The sequence below is a fragment of the Pteropus vampyrus genome, unplaced genomic scaffold, assembly GCF_000151845.1.
Source record: "Pteropus vampyrus isolate Shadow unplaced genomic scaffold, Pvam_2.0 Scaffold15, whole genome shotgun sequence".
NCBI classification, from domain to species: domain Eukaryota; kingdom Metazoa; phylum Chordata; class Mammalia; order Chiroptera; family Pteropodidae; genus Pteropus; species Pteropus vampyrus.
In genome coordinates this window covers 13,362,889-13,384,220 of record NW_011888796.1, presented here as the reverse complement: position 1 = coordinate 13,384,220, position 21,332 = coordinate 13,362,889, and the positions used below count along the sequence as shown (strand labels likewise).

Genomic DNA, 21,332 nt, shown 5'->3' with positions numbered 1-21,332 from the left:
TTTACTAGCTTGTTTTCATATGTTTAGATCATTTTAACATGGGTTTTTAGCAGTCTTATTTTCTGTTCATCTTAAGAACATCATTCCCTTGAAGAACTATTTTGGCATTCATTCTTGTTTTGCATAAGATTCTTCTCCTCTTCCCACAAAATCAATCCCAAAGGCAGTGTGAGTAATGGTTTATCATTTTGTCATACTGTGTTTTACACGGAGAACTCACGGAAGGAATAGTCTTGGGGACTATTCTTCACAAAGAATGGGTCAGGCTCCTCCCCTGGGAAATGTGCCATCATCGTTGATGTTCTCTCATTTCTTATACAGCAGTTAAGATGATGTTTCTGTGCTGTTTCATTATTATACACCTATGAGAAGAATCTTCAGTGAGCAAAACAAAAGCACGTTTTTGTAAGACCAAGTACTGCCCCATGTTAGAAGTTACACTATAAGCTAAAATGATCCTACAAACTAAGTAAAAGCAGGAGTTGGAACTAATACTTTTTCTAAATATTAAATATTTTTAATAGTATGTTTTCTGTATTGCAAAAGCAAAATAATTCATAAACAATCTCATTAATGTCTAGCCCACAGAACTTATTATCTTTTAATATCATGTTGGGTGTTCTTGGTAGTATGTGCATTTAGAGTACATTCACAAATCTTGAGGCTTTTAAAAACCTGTTTCTTTATGTATTCTTTTCTTTAAAAAAAAATCTAACCTTGTCTCCTTTTTTATAATGTGCAGATAATGAACATGTGTATATGGAATTGTCGCAAAAGCTTTATAAGTATTGTCCAAAAGAATGGAAGAAAGAAGCCAGCAAGGTACGACAATACGAAGTCACTTGGGTGAGGTTACATTTATGAGCAAAATTATTTTGATTTTTCAAAAGGTTTATTTTAACTATTTTACATTAGAAAAATATCTTAATATTTTATATAGTAGAGAATGGGAAAGGGAAATGAATTATATAAGTCCTAAAATGTCACATTGATGAAGTATTAATATTTCATAGGAAATAATAGATTTTGGATATCTGTTTAAGTAATGTTGGATAATCACTTTTTAGTAATCTTGGGATGTTTTGAAATATAAAGCTTGGCAAAAGTATGTGTTCCTCTTCTGGAGCTGTTGTCAAAACTGATCTAAATATTATTAACAATTTTTGAATCTACTTTTACTCTCCTTACATTTGATTTTTGTCACTTTATTGTACTGGTGCTTTTATTTAGTAAACATCAATTCTGTTTACATGAGGCAGCATTCACAGGGAATTTACCTGGTGTTTTTAGGATCACCTTAGTAAATCAGGAATAAATCCTCAGTGTTTAATCCTACTTCCTTTGATTTGTATTTAAGAATTCTTGTAATAAACTAGAAGGCTACTTCAAAGCCAACTACAAGGTAAGGAACATGGATGTCTAAATAAACAAACAGCATATTAGAATTTGGCATGTGGAATGTCAGAGGAATAAGAGAACGTTTGTAATGAGGATCAAATGGTCACCACAGGGGACAGAGCTGAGAGAGGAGCTGGATCTCAACTAGAAGTTTCCACTGGCATTTATTTTTATCTTCCCTTATGTTGTCATTGACATTACAGTGAATGAGTATCAGCTACAGGGATGGTAACTTCCTGGTTTTGCATGAACCTGGTATCCATATGAGACAATTGTCTACCCACTCTAAGGCCCCACTCATTAGAAGTAGATAAAACCTTTCAGTGTTTAAAAAGTGTCTTGTCAATAATGGTATTTTGTTACTTTTGAAATCTATTTTTGAAGTAACTAAAAATAGCTTGATTTTATGTGTCTTTGTTTCAGGGTATTGACCAGTTTGGACCTCCTATGATCATCCACTTCCGTGTGCAGTATTACGTAGAAAATGGCAGATTGATCAGGTATGAGGACAGGGAGAGATTCTAAACCTTTATTCCCAACAGCACTCATCTTCTAACATAAATAAACCGTATCAAATACTTCTAACCAAATAAAATACTCATATTTATTGTTTGTCTCTCCCTGCTAGACTATAAATTCTGTAAGAGCAGGATTTTTGATTTTTAAATCTTTTTGCACACTCATGTTGTATCTTCAGTTTCTACACCAGAGGTACAGTATGCACTCAGTAAATATTTGTTGGATGAATGAATGAATGATCATGTTAGACTGTTGATGAAAATGTTAATAATAATATCACTGGCTCACATTTTCTATACTCCACATTTTCAGTAACAATTCAGTCACCAAAAAGATATTTCATTCAAGAGGAAACTGGCACTTTGTGAAGAGTGGAGAGACTGATTAAAAGATTATATTATTTTCTGGTGGTGGGATGGGGAATGGGGCAGCAGCAAGAAGCCTCTCCTGTAAAAATGCATGGGTGTTTATATAGCCTGGTTTTCTTTTCACTTTGGGGTCTTGCTTCTGCCTTGGCAGTAGCTTTAAAGCTAAGATTACACCCAGTGGAATTACCCTGTGAGAATCTTAGATGAAGTTTGGCAACGGCAGGTAATTGATTCTTTTTCTAGATGAACAATACTATGCTCATGATACAAACTCAGGGTCAGTTTATCATTTGCTTAGGAGGATTCAGTGCTGGAAACTTTCAGAAGTGATTTTGTTGGCTGATAGAATATACTGGAAATGTGAACTCTGTTTTACTAATTTATTTTTAAATTTTGAGAAACTCCATATGAAAGAGACAAAGATACATTTAGCTAATGAATTATATGTGAGATTTCTCTCTTGGTATCTATATCATTGCCACATTAAAATTAAAAAAGTAAAAAAGGCTGAGAAACTTTTTAGTTATTCCAAATTTATGAAAAATTTTTACTCAATTTACCTACTAAGTATGGAATAATCTGGAAAGAGGAAGATATATTATTTAGCCACTAATTAACCCCTTGGGGCTAATGAATGTTTAATTTATCCCTATACTTCTGCCCTTTTCCCCAGAGAGGAACTAGTCCAAGCACTATGTGGTCAGCATTATAAAAAGAAGTACTCTGTCTCAAGGGGAAAAAAATTACATAAATGCTTTATTTTTAAACTCTTCGTGCTTAAACACAATCTTGGTTAAAATAAACCCACATGTTTTTATTTTTATCAACTAATCTACGAATCTCAGGTAAACATTCAACCTAAAATAATTGGGAATAATTTTAATAATTTTAATAATAATAAGCTCATTAAATGCATACACACACACAGTTTTTTGTTGTTTTTTTTTTTCTGCATTTTTACTTTGATCACAAAGGCGTCCTATGTGCCTATGACATCTTTTGGAGCTTAACCATATTTTTTCCCCAGTTAGCACTTCTTACTCGGCATATTTAATGGGGACTGTATTTATTTCTGACCTCAGTGGACTGTAATCTGTGCACTATTAGCATTTCCATTTTTGAGGAATATCATGATTGTCTTAACATGTGCCTATAAAAACACACCCATAAAGTAATATTCACTTAATAAAAAACGATTTAAGGAAAACATTTTTCAGTTCATTTGTTCTGAGAGGGGGAAAACATCATTTACAGTTAAATTTTTTTCTAAACGGTCATATAAATAGAAACATTTTTAAAAGGGCCTTAGAGTACTAGTAATGTGCTCAGCTGAAAACAGGACAAAAAAACAATAGCAAAACATTAAAGCCAGGATGATCCCCTCAGATTTGTCCTTATTTATGTTATATGGGTAGCATTATCGTTAACAATTATTTTAATACAGACAACAAATGCCTAGGCTTCTATTTTAATACTTGTTCAATGAAATATGTATCATATTAGACCGTAGTGATTTAGGCTTTTTTTCCATTCTCTGAATGAATCAAATGTTACAGGCCTTAGAAAATGTTATTTTTGCCGTCTGCGTATTCACTATAACCTCCCCCTTTTCAGAGAGTGGGGAGGGTGGGAGGAGGAGGGAGCCGAAACAGAAGAGCTCTTGTCACCAGATGGATAGCAGGATTTGAGTTCTGTTTACATGCCATTGGATTGTTCCATCAGAATGTGAGTTCTGTTTTCTTTTATTTTCCTAGTGACAGAGCAGCAAGATACTATTATTACTGGCACCTGAGAAAACAAGTTCTTCATTCTCAGTGTGTGCTCCGAGAGGAGGCCTATTTCCTGCTGGCAGCCTTTGCCCTCCAGGCTGATCTTGGGAACTTCAAAAGGAATAAGCACTATGGAAAATACTTTGAGCCTGAGGCTTACTTCCCATCTTGGGTAGGCACTGTTTTCAAATTTTAAGATGTTTACTCTAGCACATTTCTAGTTCGTTGCGCTGCTACTCATGTTGCTTCAAGAAATGGGAACCCGGATGTTTTGTGGCCAGTGAAACCCTTCGTGATGCCCCAAAATAAATTTAACTCAAGAGTATGGTACACATGATCTCTTGATGTACTTTATAGCTGATGTGGAAGAGGATTACTTTCCATCCTAAATATGGAGGAACTTGAAATTTGCCAGCCTTGTCTTAGCATTTATATTGCCTCGATCTTATTTACTCTTAATATGAACAGCATTTTCCCTCTTTGAAGAGGGAAAAACACTACTCTTTAAAAGGTAAGATAATTCACAGCTTTTCCTCTGCTGAGAAAACAAATACAAGTGCTCCTCAATTTATGATGAGGTTACTTCCCAATAAACCCGTTGTAGGTTGAAATATTGTAAGTCAAAATGTGTTTAATACATCTAACCTAACATCATAGCTTAGGCTAGTCTACCTTAAATGTTCTCAGAACACTTAAATTAGCCTACACTTGGGCAAATGTATCTAACACAAAGCTTATTTCATAATAAAGTGTGGAATATCTCATGTAATTTATTGAATACTATCCTGAAAGTAAAAAAAATGGTTGTATGGGTACCCAGTGTTAATGAACATAGCTGAAAGCCTGCACACGGCCTGAAGAATGTTTGAAGCATTGAAGTAAAACAACGCTGGCAACACAGTACACTGTAGAATACCTGTTGGTACCCTCATGATTGCATAACTGACGCATCACACTGCTGCTGCCCAGCATCACCAGAGAGTATCATTCCACATGATACTGAGGAAAAAAATCAAAATTTCAAAGTACTGTTTCTACTGAATGCATATTGCTTTGCATCATAGTAAAGTTGAAAAAGTCCTAAATCTAACCATTTTAAGTCCAGGACCTTCCGCCTAAGTAAACTCCTTGCTCTGACTGCTGTTTCCTTCATTCCCAGGAGAGGAGCCAGCCCCGTTCCAGCAGGAACTATCTCAGCTGTCCTTTCTCTGCTCCACCCCGTCCATGTCTGTTCCCATCCTTCCTCCAGGTCTCTGCTGTTAACTTCTTTTCTGTATCTTAACCTATTCAAACTAACTCTTCTTCACTCGGAACACACACGTGTTTGGTTTGCACCGCCCCATTCACAGGAAAGAAAGGAGGAAGGGAAAGAAGAGCTGCTTCTCTCACCTTCCCTTCTTAGTAAAGCCACCTGTGTGCTGGCAACTTCCAAATCTGTTTCTCTTCCCGTGTCCATGAGATAGCTGTTTTACCCATAGGCATCTCAAACTCAGAATGTGCCAAGTTAAGTTATTCTTCTTCCCATCTCAATTCTGTATATTCCTACTTCTGTGTTCCTAATCTCAGCTAGTGGCACCGCCATCCATCTGGCCGTCCAGAAACTGGAGTTATACAGAATTTCCCCTTACCCTTCTTCCTCCCTGCCACATCCAATCAACCAGAGAACATCCTCTAACTTATACTTGATTACCCATCACCCAGCTTAAGAAATAAGATTCTCTTGTATGTTTGTTGTTAACTTTCTAAGTGTCTGTTGTGTCCCCTCCCCATGTTTGTTCCTTCCATCTCTCAGGTTCCAGCTCTCATCGGTACTTCATCACTGTGGAGGCTAGTCCCTGCTTCAGTCTTTACTCTATAGATTATAGATGAGTTGATTTTGTTTGATTTAAACCTTCAGGGGCTCCCCTGTCACTTGCCCAGGCCCCAGAGCGTGACTGAGGAGCTTTCCAGGATATGGCCCCTGCCAGCCTTTCCAGCTTCCTTTCTGATTATCCTCCATTTTGAATTTTATGCCGTAGCAACATCCAGCAGTTCCTGTGTTCCACACCTCCAGTGACAGTTAGCACTACTAGCCTTTCTCCTCCAGTTCTTATATCCTTCTCCCTGTTTTGCCTGGCTAACGCCTATTCATCCTCTAAGACTCAATTTTCTCTTTCTTCAGCACTTCACACTTAATAACATAATAATATATGTTATTACTGACTGATTGACGGTGCTTCTGTTGTTGAAGAGAAACCACAAAAGGTGTCAAGCTTTTACATATCGATGTCTGTTGGACCAACATTAGCCTGTGTTTACATTCCCTAGTTGTCTTCAAGTACTCACTGAACCTGGGTCATTTAAACCAGAGCTTCCCAGTCAGTGCACGATGGAATCCAGATAACCGTGGCCTCAACTCTTGGGATCACCGGAATCACTACTCCAGTGTCCTTATGAGAATTCTCTATATGTTCTTTGGCCTGAAAAAGATGACAAGTACTGATTTAAGATTGTAAAAGGCATCTGAAAAGCTTGTAATTTGACTTCTCAGCAAAACTTGATAATTGGCCAGTAGTTTGTCATGTTTAATTCATTAGGAAGAAACAATATGTCAATATCTATAAAAACATTAAACATTAAAACTAAAAATTCTGTAATTTTTTTTTATTCCGATGATTTTAAATTCTCCTTTTTGTTCACTTGCATAATACTTTTCACATTTTATAATCCTATGAAATCAGCTAGGACCTTTAATCAACACCTTTCTCTGAGCCTGTAGCTGCTGGATACTATATATTTTTGACATCTAAAAGCTCAGGCTACTATCTGATGAAAATATAAGCAACAATGAATTGCAATGAGTATATGAAAGAAATTGTTTTTCTCATAAGTATTCAGAGTGTTCATATCAGCCTTCTATGCAAAAACCAAACATGTTTCAGAGAATTCCTAGCAGTCCCCTGCCATCTTTGGATTAACTTGTGGAAACTCCTACTCTGTGGCTGTAATTTTAGAAGAATTAAGTAGGATCCAGAACCTGAAGATATGCTGAGAGGAGTTGTATTTCATGGTACCGATTGCAAGGATAAACAATGATGTGCACAAAATTTTGCAAGTTTGCATGTTTTTTTTTTCTTGGTGGGTTTCAAGACAAGAGGACATATTTTTTCCCATTTTTTGTGATCTTTTGGATATGCAGTACTACAGCTGAATTGACGTTGCCGCTTCTCTTATTAGCAGGTTCAGCCTCGTATTATAACTGATGGTGAAAACAAAATAAAAGTGGGAATTTTCTAATACGAATTAGCCAGTTTACAGAGCCTGTTTTAGGTCCTGTCCTTTCCATCATTTGGGGGTCGAGGGTAGTACTTAACATCCCTCCAACAAATGTTGCATTGCACACCCATTGTGTTCCAACAGGTTGTTTCCAAGAGAGGGAAGGACTACATCCTGAAGCACATTCCAAACATGCACAAAGATCAGTTTGCACTGACCGCTTCCGAGGCTTATCTTAAATATATCAAAGAGGCCGTCCGACTGGATGACGTTGCGGTTCATTACTACAGACTATATAAGGTACAGAACCACAATGATTCTGCAGCTTCTGAGAAAATTGCACCTTCTTGAGCAGAAGGAACTTTTATTTAAAGTTCTCATTTCACTTTTTAATGGGCTTTTAAAGAAGTTTCATGTGACTTGCTGTTTGTCATCATAATTCAGTCTTGGAGTCCTTGGGCCTAGGAGCAGGATGGAGTCTTTTTTAATGGTTCTAATATTGAGATAACAAGTGGCTGCAAACTGTGAATCTGGCTTTTCGGTGATAAGAAATCGTTATTTTTCTTCTTCCCAAATCTGCATTTCTAGGGAGTACATGCCTAGGGAGTACATTGGCAACTTGTTTGGTCAGTAATTTTTAATATTCCTCAAAGTGAAGCCATACCTGCATTGTATCAATTAATAACAAGAACGTCATCACAACTGCTAGTGTTTATTGAATACTGTGTTTATGGGGCACATTTTTTTTTTTTTTTAAACCCTCACAACCCCGTAAAATAGGAACCGTAATCTTCATTTTACAGTTGTGGGAACAGACTAGAGACCACAAAACTAGTAAGTGACAGAGCCAGGATTTAACCCAGGTCTACTTGAAAACAAGCTGTGTGCTTTCACCACTGAACTCTGTTGTTTCCCTCACTCTCTGAAGTTTGTTACTCTCTTTTGTGTCCTCTGTATACTATTGTCATTTTTCCAGAGGTCACAGGTTACACACCCAAATAACAACTGGGGCCAGGCTCTAAGGGAATCAGTCACACACTGCTGTTTATCATTTCTGTCTTCTCTTCCCACCTCCTCCCTACTCCTCTCCCTATTTCACAAGTGTCACTTCCTTGGCAAGAACTCCTGAATTCCCACTTACATATTCAAGGGTATATTCTCAAACCAAATAGGCTAAAGTGGTTCAGAGTGTTTTCTATTGAGCCTGACTTCTGGGATTGAATCCCAGCTTCACCTCTTAACTGTGTGATCTTAGGCAGGTTACTTAACCTCTGTGCTTGAGTTTCCCCATAGTTAAATGGGGATGGTAACATCCCTGTCTCTGAGATTTACTGAAGACTTAAAAGATAATGGATGAAAAGTGCTTCAAAGAGAGTGCCCAGCACATGTTAAGCATGACATTAAACTGTTACTATTATTATTATGCTGTTACCATTATCATTATACTATTACCATTATCATTGTTACTATTGTGCTTGTTGGCATGCCTGTAAGCCTTTGTGGTAAAATTAGCATAAGTAGACCATTGGAGACTGGACTGTAGTTTGGATATATTGCTTGGTGATCTTCCTGGCTGGTTCAGAAAACTTGGTAAGGAACCAAAGGATGGTATTTTTTTCTCTCTTCCATGCCCAAGAGACACACTGTTAATGCCTTGTCATCTTTGAAAGGCATAATTGAGTTCCATATAATCTCTTTATCTAAGTTTCTAAAGGACTGAGTTATTTTTTTTCCCTTAAGAGATTTTATTTGTGACACTGCAATTTATATGACAAAATGCAAATAAATTACATTTGAAAATCAGTTTATAATTTAAAAACTTATTAGAAGTACTGATGTATTGAAGAGTGTGGCTTTGGAATCAGATATCAGTTAGAAACCCTATATCACCACTCAGTAATACCGGGATCCTAGGCAAATATAACTATAATCCTGGGCCATCTATTAAGTGGGAATGCGTCTATTCATTTCACAAAGTTGGGAAGATTCTGTGAGATAATGAATCCAGGTAGAGTGCCTGGCACATTAGTGGGTGTTCAATAAATATTAATTACTTCTTTTTTTTTTTTTTATTTCTTATTTGATAGGGAAGATCAGTATTTTAGAGAATCCTTTACTGAAGTAGATATCCCCGTTTATTTTTAGTGTAATAATTAATCTTTAAAATTTACTTAATTTGTGATACTTCTATATGGTATAGAAAATGACACTTGTCTTCTTAAAACAAGATAATTAATAATAAAAATGTAACTAAAGGAAGTAAGGAATAGATATTATTACCTTATGGGCTGAGTTTTTATTCTTTGAAGAAATCAGGTGGCAGCCATTAAAACCGCTTCATTTAAGGCCTGCTTATAAAATGTGTAAGTAAAGTAGACAGAGGACAGGAAACATTCTGAATGGGAAAAAAATCTGTGTCCCTTTTCCAGTACTACACACCTCATACATGCACAACCATCATTTTTATGAGCACAATTTTATTTCAGGAAGTAATCAGAACAGCCTTGAACGAGAAATTGGCCTAAACTCATAGTGATGGATTGGTTTCTCCTTTTAAACCTATACTATATGTGGCTTCCTCGCCATAAAAATATATTAGTTGGTATAAAAAGAAAAAGAAAAGAAAAAGCCCAAATAGTGAAAATAGGCTCTATCTTTTCTGTGCCAGGATGCATTTTTGAAAAATATTTCTCACTGTGTTGATGAGTAAACGGGCTAAATGTAATAAAGATCTGTACATATTCATTTATTGTTTTTATTGAGAAATCTCATAATGAAAACAATTTAGTCACTTAGTAATGTTATTTATCTTCTTTTTTAAACTTCATATTTTATATCCACTTATTACAGATGAGCACTTAAAAGGTGTGGCCAAATTTCTGAGTACATTCTTAATTGTAGAATTTTTTCCTTGTGTAGTTATACTTTATTTTTTACAGTTTATAGTCTAGCTGGTAGAATGTCTATCATCTTGGCAAGTAATAATTGAACTTCTAAAAAATAAGTAATTTTTTCCCAAACTAACTGAAAATACAACTTTTACGGTTTTATTATCTATTTTCTTGAGAGACCCTTAAATATTTAGGCTTACCTCTAATTTTAGCTTCAAAGCTAAGAGACTTAACCTGGTTTGAAACATGTAAAGAAAGTCCTAGTGCATCTCACAGTGTAGCTACGACATTAGATTCAAGATGCTAACACCTAAGAAAAGGTTAAGCATAAGACAGAAGGTAAAAATCATATGAAAGCAAAAATATTCTTGTTTACTAGAGTTCTCAGGAACATAAGTATTTAGAATATCATCAGATATGAAAATGAATTTAATATGGTGAAAACACTAATACTTTTGAAATCTCAGGGATTTCAAAAGTATAATATACCATTATTGATTCACTATGTGCTCATGAGTTTCTTAAAGCTCGTAGAAAATTAGGGATGTGCAAGATGAGCAAAGTTATTTTAAACCAGAAACTTTCCAATCCTGAAATTTCTTTCTCTTTCTTTTCTTTGGTGCTAAATTGTCCATTGTAGAAGAAAAATATATTTTTTCATACAATTTTATTCCTACAGGATAAAAGAGAAATTGAAGCTTCTCTAACTCTTGGATTGACCATGCGGGGGATACAGATTTTTCAGGTTAGTAAATGAAAAATAAGTGTCAGATAGTATCCACTATGTCTTACATTGACAATGTGCCCGTGTGGTCCTGTGATGGGTTCACTGATCAATCCACTGGTCTGACAATGGATTGGTCATTACTTCCTGCTTGTCTAACACAAATGTGGATGATATAGGATAGATGAAGTGATACAGTCTAAACCTTGATAGTAATGCGCCCTCTAGAGCAGAAAACAACAAGCCAAAGATTGGCCCACATTCATCACCAACAGATCATTAATATTCAAACATTTTTCTTGGTGTGTCATTGATTTTAAATATTCTCTTTTATCCTCTGGAACATTAATAATTGTCTATAGAAAAATAACATGTTAATACAGTGCCTGACCAGGCATTTTAATTTCCGTTACATTTTTCTGATAAAGTTTTTGTCCCTCGATTAAGTAGATGGGATGGTGTTATCCTACACCCATCAGTAGGGGAGAGAAAATGCCTCATTCTATGAGACCTAAGAGAATATAGGGTGTCTTATCTTTGATGTAGACAAAATATGCAATTATGAAAGTCTGAGTGCCTTATCCCTCGAATGCCTGAGTCTTTTGGACTTTTTATTTAAATTTAAGGATAAGACAAAAGAGAAAAGATTGCCTTGAAAGAGGGCCAGTTAATGCAGTCACTCAAGAACCAAAAGCTACAAATTGTATCACTAATCCTAATTACTGTCTGCAAGTCTCCCAAGAGAGTTGAGGACCTCTTTCAGATTTTAATTAATGTATTTTAGTTTTCCAGGAGAGAAATTAAAGCCATTTTAGAGTGTCTGTCAGTTTTATCAGTAACTCTATATGCATTATAATTCTTTCCACAGAATTTAGATGAAGAGAAACAATTACTTTATGATTTTCCCTGGACAAATGTTGGAAAGTTGGTGTTTGTGGTAAGTTTAAAGTAACTGAAAAACCAAAACCAAAAAAACACCTCAATTGTTTGTTTTTTTGGATTTTTGTCATTTCTTGTTTTTTAAAACAATATTGTCCTTAGCAGAAAAGTTGATATTTTTTAAAAGTTGACAGTAAAGATAATTAGCTTTCTTATATTCTTATGCATGTGCTGTAATCCTTGTCACTCATCAGTAGTGAACCTAAAATTAAAGAATATTAGCAAAAGAAATTATTAATTTTAATTTTGTGTCTGGTCCTCACCATACTACCCTAAATTATTCTAGTTGCAGAGAAAATGCAAGAAAAGTAAAAGATGAGTTCATTAAATAGAATTACTTTTAAAAGCCCACAGCAGAGGGATTACAAAACAGAAAACTGTAATCACAGGGTAAATTACTCTTAGTGTGGGGGTTGCCCAGTTCTTTTAGAAGTTACTTCTTTTGAATGAAGAATAAAGAGTGATATAAAAAGATGTTTCTATTAATATCTGACTCTTTGAAACTCATCATTATACAGAAAAGTCTATAATTCTTAACAGGAAAAATTATTTTATTTTTAGAATATTAAGAATGGTACACTTTGTTTTTGTTGTTAGAGCAAATTCATGATTCTTGTAGCTGTTTCTCTACTTTGCCAGTTACATCCATTTTCTTGGTAGGGTTCAAAAAATTATAGTTGATAATGTACATATCTAATGGCCATTAAAGTACATAATTTTTTTCCTTCAGAAATTATTGAAATAAATACACAAAGGAAGGAGGAAGATAAGGATTTGTACACATGGGCTTCTCTCCCATAAGGAAGATGGCCTATATAAATAAAGGGCTGTATTGCCAAACAGCATTTGGGTACTGACTCCACACTGCCCTGTTAGTCAAAAGACCTGTTTCAGACTACATTAATTACTTGGGCACAATTCAATCCGATTTCACTTTACTCATAAATTAAGTGGAGCCTGACCTGACTCCTCCTCACTGTCTTTCTCTCATCCAGCTCTTTGTCAAAGGATCTGAGCTGTTTGAAAATGAGCAAATTTTACCCCACCTGGCCTTTCATGTCCCAAATGAAGTAGTAATAAAATGCATTTTGAAATTGAGTGTTTTAAGGGTCCTGTGCTCAGTGGTTCCTGAATCCAGCTGTACATTAGATTTACCTGAGGAGCATGTTTAAGATAACAGATTTTTGGACCTCATCCTTCTCTCCTAGAGATTTCTAGTTCAGTGGATGTGATTTGGAGACCAAGAGTCTGCTTCGACAAATTTCCCAGATGATTCTTCTCACAGCCAGTTCCTCCCAGCTCTGCCTAGCTGTGTGACCTTGAGCAAGTTATTTAACCTCTCTGTGCCTTAGTTTCTTCATTTCAAAATGAAGAAAGGTTAAATAACTTGCTCAAGGTGACTTATTGTGAGGATTAATGAGTTAATATGTGCTTGGTGCTCATTAAGTGTCAATTATTACCATTATAGCATTGGCATTCATTGGTGGTTTCTTTAAACTGAAAAGTTCAGAGGTGAAAAATTCCATCCCTATTTGAGTTACACAAACCCATATTGCATTGTGGCGACTTTAAATGTACAATTAGAATATGCCTCCCTCTTTGCTTTATCTCTTCCCTTTGGCTGAGAATCATTGTGTCGCTTATTCCTTTTTGTAGTCTTGCTGCCCTATTCATTATTAGCAAAGTTAAAGGAATTTATAATATTCCATAACTAAGGAACTTTACTAAGCTCTCACCAACTTTGAACTAATGATCCCAGGCTTAATGAGATTCCTTATATCTCTACTGATAGATACTTATACGACTTATAACAATTCTTTCTCTTTTCTGTCTCATCCGTCCAAATGTCCCTCTAGATTCTAGCTCTCTCTTTTAGCCAGCTAGAGGGGTTTTATATTTTTTCGAAACCCTAAATAAGTATCTTATGTTGTTCACTATCATAAGTCTGTTTATTTTATCCCCAGAATTTACCATAAACTATAATTACGTGTTTATTTGCCATCTCTCCCACCAGGATGTATCTCCATGAAGGTGGGGACCTTGTCTGTCCTGTTCACTGTCATTTTCTCAGTGCCTAGTGCAATGTTTAGTACATCGCAAGTGTTTAACAAATATTTGAATGCATTACACTTCTAGAATTTGTTTGCTGAGTAAGGGTGTTGGGATTGCATTTGAGAGTGCTTTCATGATGGGCCCTTCTCTTCTCCATTATATAAGTGGCCTGACTAGCCAGAGAAACCAAAGATATTCTTCAGCTGTCATACCCAGTTAGTGTTTACCAGAAGATACTGGCTAGACACTTCCCTGGATTTTTCCTGGATTCCTCCATCCCGTGACATTTTTGAAAGGGAAAACAGTAATTTATCTCTCAATAAACTTTGAATGGAGCTTTATACAGTAAGTCCTCACTTAATGTCAGAATGGGTTCAGTGGCTTTAAGCAAAATAACGTATAATGAAACCAGTTTTACCACAAGCTAATAGATAGAAACGAGTTAAGTTCCTACAACATCTCATCAACATTATGATGAAATGATGTTTTTCAAGGACCTGCTGCACATGTATCTATTTCTGAATCTGTAGTTTTCCTTACTAAAAAAAAAAAATGAAGGGAACCTTGGCAAATCAGAGACTTTTCTTCTTGAATCTGATTTATGCTTTCCCTCCATAGGGTAAGAAATTTGAGATTTTGCCAGATGGTTTGCCCTCAGCCAGGAAGCTCATATACTACACAGGGTGTCCCATGCGCTCCAGACACCTCCTGCAACTCCTGAGCAACAGCCACCGCCTCTACATGAATTTGCAGCCTGTCCTGCGACACATCCGGAAGCTGGAGGAAAATGAAGGTATTCTGGGGTCGGGGATGGGGAAGCAAATGGTGCTTTGCCATCCGTGGTCTTTTACTCTACAGCTGCCGTGAACTTTGGCTTTAGGTTCCTGAAGAGTGGGTTTTGAGGACTGGGCCTCTCCGGATTCAGAGCACTGTTCCTGTTTACATCTCGGCACTATTCCAGAGGGCAAGGGATAGCCTTGAGGCCCACCAACCACAGCACCTATCCCAAATACCTGAGGTTATCCCATCCTGTAGCTATCTCTCGAGTATAGCCTCTTTAAAGTTCCCCCACACTTAGCTAGAAAAATCCTTGCAAAAAGCCGCCACATGAAGGTGCAGCAGGCCAAAGTTTATCTGCATCTCAGAGCTCTGTATATACACCAAGTCACCTTGGCTCTATTATCCATAGGCAATCTGAACTTCTTTCCAGTAAAGGTAGGTCACAGAAATGTAATGTCTTCCAGTCTCTCTTACTGACTGCTGGGAGGCCCCCAAGTCGGCCTCAGCAGGAATGACAAACAAAGGAGAAAGCAGTTTTCATTTGAGGATTTTATCAGCCAGTGCTGTGAGGGCTTTGCTGCGACACAGAATAGAGCAGTTTATTTGGGGCCCCGGAGTCCTGGCCCCAAGAAGGGAGACATATCATGGTGAGGAAGAGGAAGGCAGGGATGGGGCCTCCGACAGCAGCTTCACCTTTCCAGTATTGACCTCATCGTTAGCCTGGTTAACACACTCCAACGTCTCATTCCCCAAAGTGCTGCTTTGCCTCCTTGTTTATATTTAATGCCTTCGATTTGTTTGGAAAATTCATGTTGTACTAATTCTTGGTAATTCTATTAGATTCGTAGATTTAGGGGTGTTTGCCTGATCCCTAGGAGGCAGATTCATACCTTAGGTCCATGTCTGAAATAATTGTTGACCTCTCAGACCCCACCTTTCCGACAGAAATAAGACAAATGCCTGTCTTCTCTTAACAAACAAAAAACTTTAGAGATTTGCACATCTGATTGATTCCTCTCAAAAGCTGTCTCTCTCTAAAGGAGACCTGGTTTGGAGATGTCATTGTAATTTGAGTAGTGATTAGAACATGAATCATCTCCCACTGTCTGCCACCAAACTGCATCTGTCTTCTGAGAAAATTGGTAAAACTGTCAGGTGTGTTGGCTTCCTCTGCTGCCAGACTGCCAGTTCTTCATCACGATGACTCATTGGTATAACAAATATATCTCTCTGATGCTGACATGAATATTAAGAGGAATTCAGACAGAACAGGAAACTTGTGAGAATAAGTGACTTGCTGAGGTGCAGAGCCCTCATTTGCCAAGTCAGCGTTGTTCCTAACTATTGCCTTGAGAAGTGTATTTATTCCATCAGCTCTCTACCAGCAGCATTTTAGTAAATTCTTGTTTAGGTGACCTTAAGAGGAGCTCGTTAGAGCTTCAAAGAATTAAAGAACCTCCCTATAGGGTCTAAGGTAAAATTACAAAGTATTTTGAGTTCTCAGAGGGTGGGCTTCATCCATTACCAAGTATAGTACAGAGCATATTTGGGGGCTTATGTGAGTAGATCTTTTATTTGGACATAGATTTGGGGGAGGAGAGGACTTTTTTTCTTTTTCTTCCAAAGAAAACATACTTAATTTCTTCTACTTAGAGATCCCTCCAGGTCTGAAGGAAGCCTGGAACTAAGTTTCCCTGGACCAGCCCTGGCCTGAATCCAGTTGTCTCACCCACACTTAAGGACTCCATCATTTTCTTAAGCTTTCTCAGCATTGGTTTAGCAAAAAAGCAGCACAGAAAGAGTCTGTATTTTACTTAATCAAATTTATTTTAGTCACCTTGTCTGAAACACTGTTTTAGCATTTTATAGTAGAAAATGATTATAAGAATTCTTCTGTAGTATTTAGAAGAAATATCTTTTTTGTTAAAAAAAAATTTTTTTAACCCCACTTATTCAGTAGCTGGAGCTTATTCTCAGGTCATATGTCCAGAGGCCACATTGACTGCATATATTCCAGAATAATGTGTGAAAAACTTTGTGGTCTCTGGGCTTTTACCACAGGGGGAATAAAAGAACACTGATATGTTGACCATCTGCGCTGTTTATGCTGGTGATTATTAGGAGGATGAGAAGTTGCATTTTGCCTTTCTTAGAATAAATTTCTGAATTATTTCAAAATTTCCTCAGTTTGTAATGAGCGGTACATAGCTTCTTAAATGTTTGCAGAAGATCTAAGTGATGTAGCACTGTGAAGGGAACAGAGGCTAGCCTTGTAGAGCTCCAAGGCTAAGGTGACACTTTGACAGGAAGTAGATTTACACTAGACTCCTACTGGGAAGAGAGCAGGCTGGCAAGTGCTCGTCTTCCAGTGAGTATACTAGTGAGTATACTAGTGAGTATGGAAGAACTATGATTGGCTCCAAACCTTTCGGGAAGTTGGGAGTAAGAGGACTAGTTATAAAGAGGTAGAAAAGCTTTTAAATTATTAGATCCACAATTCCCAATTGTCCTAGAATTCTGATACGTTATAGAACTTATTTCTTTTTCTTTAATTTTTTTCTCTTCACTTGCCACCCCTTAAGGGCCACATGGCTATTATTTTGAAACTACAGTGAATAGAAATTATATGAGAATTTTGCAAATGCTTTTAGCTCTCTATCTTTGTCTTAACCCCTGTTGCCTTCAAAAAATAGGAATCATTAGAACCCAGTGTAGCCCTAAAAGATGGGTTAAATGTACTTTGGTCTCAGTGATATGTGTGCTGGGCTGTGATGTCCGGTTCCAGTCTCCCTTCTGTGTGGCTACACACACTTGCCTTTGTGTTTCAGCCTGATTCTTTAGAATTAAAGTGAATGGGCTAGAGCCCAGAAATGTACGCATAGCCTCCTCCAAGCATTTTTTTTCCATTTTGCATTCTGGAAAGCATTATCTTCTCTTTCTGCTGATGCTCATTCCCTCTCTGAGGAGCCCGTGGCGATTATACTTTAGAGCTGGATTCAGACATCAGGAGTGTAAGTGTTTTCACTTAACCAAGAAATAAGACAGTTAAATCCATTATCAGCCCCTGAGAACCCAATTAGTTTACTAGTTAGCAGTTTCTGAAATAATATCAACTTCACATTCCCCGAATGCAGTCTTCATTTTTTAGCATTGTTTCAACGTGTTGTTTCTCATCAGTATTAAAAATACAAGGAAGCTAAACTATTTTTTTTTGTTTTAAATCTCTGACCTGAAATGCAAAAATATTTTTTTTTGTCAGTCATATACCTGCATCTCAGTTGTTACTTTGTGCCTTAACAGAAGTTTAGAATTTGATAAAAGGAACTTTCCGATATTTTGTCTTTCTATTAAAGAACAGCACTGACATGTTAAAGAACAGTTTTACCAATCAGAGGCCATGTGGCAAACCAATAGTGATTATTATGTTTTCTAAATGATTGATAAGGTCTCATTTATTTAGCCTAAATGGAGAAAAGTGATTTTCATTAATATAAATCTAAATTTTAGAATTCTTTGAAAGAAATTCTCAGAATAGTTTTATTTTATATTGTATTTGACAGAGCTAAGCTAACAATGGACCAAATTGAACAAGTGAACTAATAAAATGAATGGCAGTTGGCATAATTATATTTATTAAACAGTCTCCTATAGCAGTGCTTCTAAAATTATCTTTGGGGAAGGACCAGGTTTTTAAAATTTCTAATCCACTGTGGACTGATACTTTTGCAAAATACAAAATCACATTAGTGGCTATCATGACAATGTCAGATTGCTCTAAAACTTGCTAAATGTTTATTCTCAGTTATTGAAATTATTTCACTATGGACCATTAACAGTTTGCTGACAAGAAGTGGTCTGCCGACTTATACTTTGAATAGCTGTGTTCTATAGTGCTCAAAACTGTAAAACTTTTTGAGTAGTTTAAATATGCCCCTCAAACCTGTTGTACTGGTTTTTATTCATTTTTCAATCTCCTTAAGTGGAGCTCCTATTAGAATTATGACCACTTTCCATTTACTAGGTTCTGAGTGTGAAATTATACTTGCTCTTGGCCTAATGACTCACTCACGCTAACCTACTGTTTTTTTTCTGTCTTGGCTGAATGTAATGACAAGCTGTGTTCCTCACCACACAGAGAAGAAGCAGTACCGGGAATCTTACATCAGTGACAACCTGGACCTTGACATGGACCAGTTGGAAAAGCGTTCCCGGGCCAGCGGGAGCAGCGCGGGCAGCATGAAGCACAAGCGCCTGTCTCGTCACTCCACTGCCAGCCACAGCAGCTCCCACACCTCGGGCATCGAGGCAGACACCAAGCCCCGGGACACGGGGCCAGAGGACAGCTACTCCGGCAGCGCCATCCACCGCAAGCTGAAGACCTGCAGCTCAATGACCAGCCATGGCAGCTCCCACACCTCAGGGGTGGAGAGCGGTGGCAAGGACCGGCTGGAAGAGGACTCACAGGATGATGGTAACTTTCCCCCAGCCCTTCAGGCAGACGGTACTGACTCGTCCTCACTTGCTCTCTTCTGTTTTTCCTCCTATTTGTTTTTTGTTTTCTGTTTTCCAAGTATCAGTTCTGTAGAATTGATGTCTAGAGAGCAACTAAGAAGTAGTAATGGAGAAAAAGAGGGCCTTGCCATCTTCCCCAATGACTCGGTTGTTTGTGTTTGACTGTGGACAAAACATCCCTTTACTCATGATCTTTTGCCACAGCAGGGTTAGATGTTGTGGATTCTAAGTTTTAGTAGTTTGTATAGAGTAGAAGTTAGTCCTGCAGCCCTTGTCTCTGCATTTCTGATTTCTAGATGAAATAGGCATTGGTTAGGACAGCAGATTAGATACTATGATAGTAACAGAAACGACTTGAACTTTGGCAAAAAAAAAAAATTGGACCCAGGCCATTTGATTAATTAGTAAGTATTTCTAAAATAATTGCCATATCACCAGAACTCTAGGAAGTATGAAAGAAATATAGCAACGGGCTGCTTAATTCTGTGTTAAGGAAATAAGATGAGGCCTACAACACAGTGACCAGCCATGGCAGCTGCTTTCTCAGCCAAACTTATCATTTGTGTACATCCTTTTTATTATTTTTGTCTCAAATAATTGCTATAACATTCAGTCTGAGGGGAAAAGAAACTCACTTCATTAAGGAAAACTGCAGAACATATGTTTGGTTACTATAGAACTCATGTGGATCGCAAATCAAATCACCGAATGCCCTGGGAATAGATAGCTATGAGAAATGGGGAGCTTCATGAACTACTAATTCTGTCTGTCAGCAGTCTGCTCTAGCATCAGGCAAATGGCCCCTCGGTCTCAGTTTGCTCTTTGTCATCGCAGAATGGTAGTGTAGCTTTTCTTGTTTCTTAAAGAGTCAATAAATGATTGACAGTCAAATCATGGAATCAGAAGACATATAAATAACACAGCAATTCTGTGAAAAAGAGTACAACTAGCATCTAGTTGAGAATTGTCCCTAGAGTTTTCTAGTAGTCTTGTTAGCAAATTTTAAAATATGAATAATTACATAGCCTCCCTCAAAGTGCGGCTTTGAATCATGGTGGCCATTTCCGTTTATGTCATTAAATGTCTTCCTTTTTTGTGTGTCAGAAATAGAGATGTTGGTTGATGATCCCAGGGACCTGGAACAGATGAATGAAGAGTCTCTGGACGTCAGCCCAGACATGTGCATCTATATCACGGAGGACATGCTCCTGTCGCGGAAGCTGAATGGACATTCTGGTGAGCTCTCACAGGAAGCTCTCCTTAGCTAGTGGGTTGCCCTGGATTGAGAAGCAGGTGCCTCAGAATAAAAAGGCAGAGTGGGGGCTCTAGATCAGAAGCGGGACTGGAATTAGAGCCTTTCCAAGTCAGTGTCATAAATTGTAGGTCAAGGCCTTTTGTGGAGGAAAGGGAAAGGGAAGAGGTTGGAGCACCCAGGATTGGGAAGCGACATCTTCCACTCCTTAGTCTGGAGAAAGCTGTATAATAGGGTTTGTTCTCTCCCCGCACCCCAACCTATCTCTCTTTCTCTCTCGCTCTCGCTCTCGCTCTCGCTCTCACTCTCTCTCTCACTATTTTAAATGATAATCAGAGAATCATAATATATCTGGAAGGGGCCTCAGAGACCCTTTAGACTGGCCTCCTTTTTACAGACGAGAAAACCTGTAGATTAGAGAGGACAGATGCTTCTTGGCTAGAAGGGGAAGTCAGATCTCCAAGTTTGTTTTGTTTTGTTTTCTTCCACTGTATTATACTAGGTACAGGAGTCTGGAGGAAAAAGTGTTACAAAAGGTTCACGTAAAAATTAAATTCCATGCTTGATGAAATATTCTAGAAAACATGCATTCACCGCAACCCTATTATAGGGTTCTAAAATATATGTAATGTAATATATAATCTATATTTCTATCAAATGAAAGATATTATCTTCAAAAAAATAGCAGCAGCATGGGTTGTGTTTTTAAACCTCAGTTACTTCTAACTGCTTTTGTTAACATGTCACAGATTAGTCTCTGTTCTTTAGAGAAGTATTCCTTAGGAACCAGCACTGTCAAAATGACCTAGGTGTCTACTGCTGTTCCATGTAAAGCTTTGATTGAGTGAAAGACTGAAGCGCCCTGCCACTGCC

General features: G+C 37.3%; 1 protein-coding gene across 5 annotated transcripts in view; it reads left to right on the top strand.

The window, feature by feature from the left end:
- Window positions 1-21,332, top strand: part of FRMD6 (FERM domain containing 6) — a 72,837-nt gene that overhangs the window by 43,092 nt on the left and 8,413 nt on the right. For 3 of the 5 annotated variants that reach the window (XM_011385530.2, XM_023527245.1, XM_023527246.1), the window contains exons 4-12: window positions 743-846; window positions 1,822-1,898; window positions 4,040-4,226; window positions 7,454-7,609; window positions 10,880-10,945; window positions 11,793-11,861; window positions 14,534-14,708; window positions 18,831-19,166; window positions 20,312-20,443. In XM_011385530.2, coding sequence (XP_011383832.1) covers window positions 743-846; window positions 1,822-1,898; window positions 4,040-4,226; window positions 7,454-7,609; window positions 10,880-10,945; window positions 11,793-11,861; window positions 14,534-14,708; window positions 18,831-19,166; window positions 20,312-20,443 — 1,302 coding nt within the window. The remainder of the gene's footprint in view (window positions 1-742; window positions 847-1,821; window positions 1,899-4,039; window positions 4,227-7,453; window positions 7,610-10,879; window positions 10,946-11,792; window positions 11,862-14,533; window positions 14,709-18,830; window positions 19,167-20,311; window positions 20,444-21,332) is intronic. The other 2 variants (XM_011385539.2, XM_023527247.1) reach the window with 1 other exon arrangement.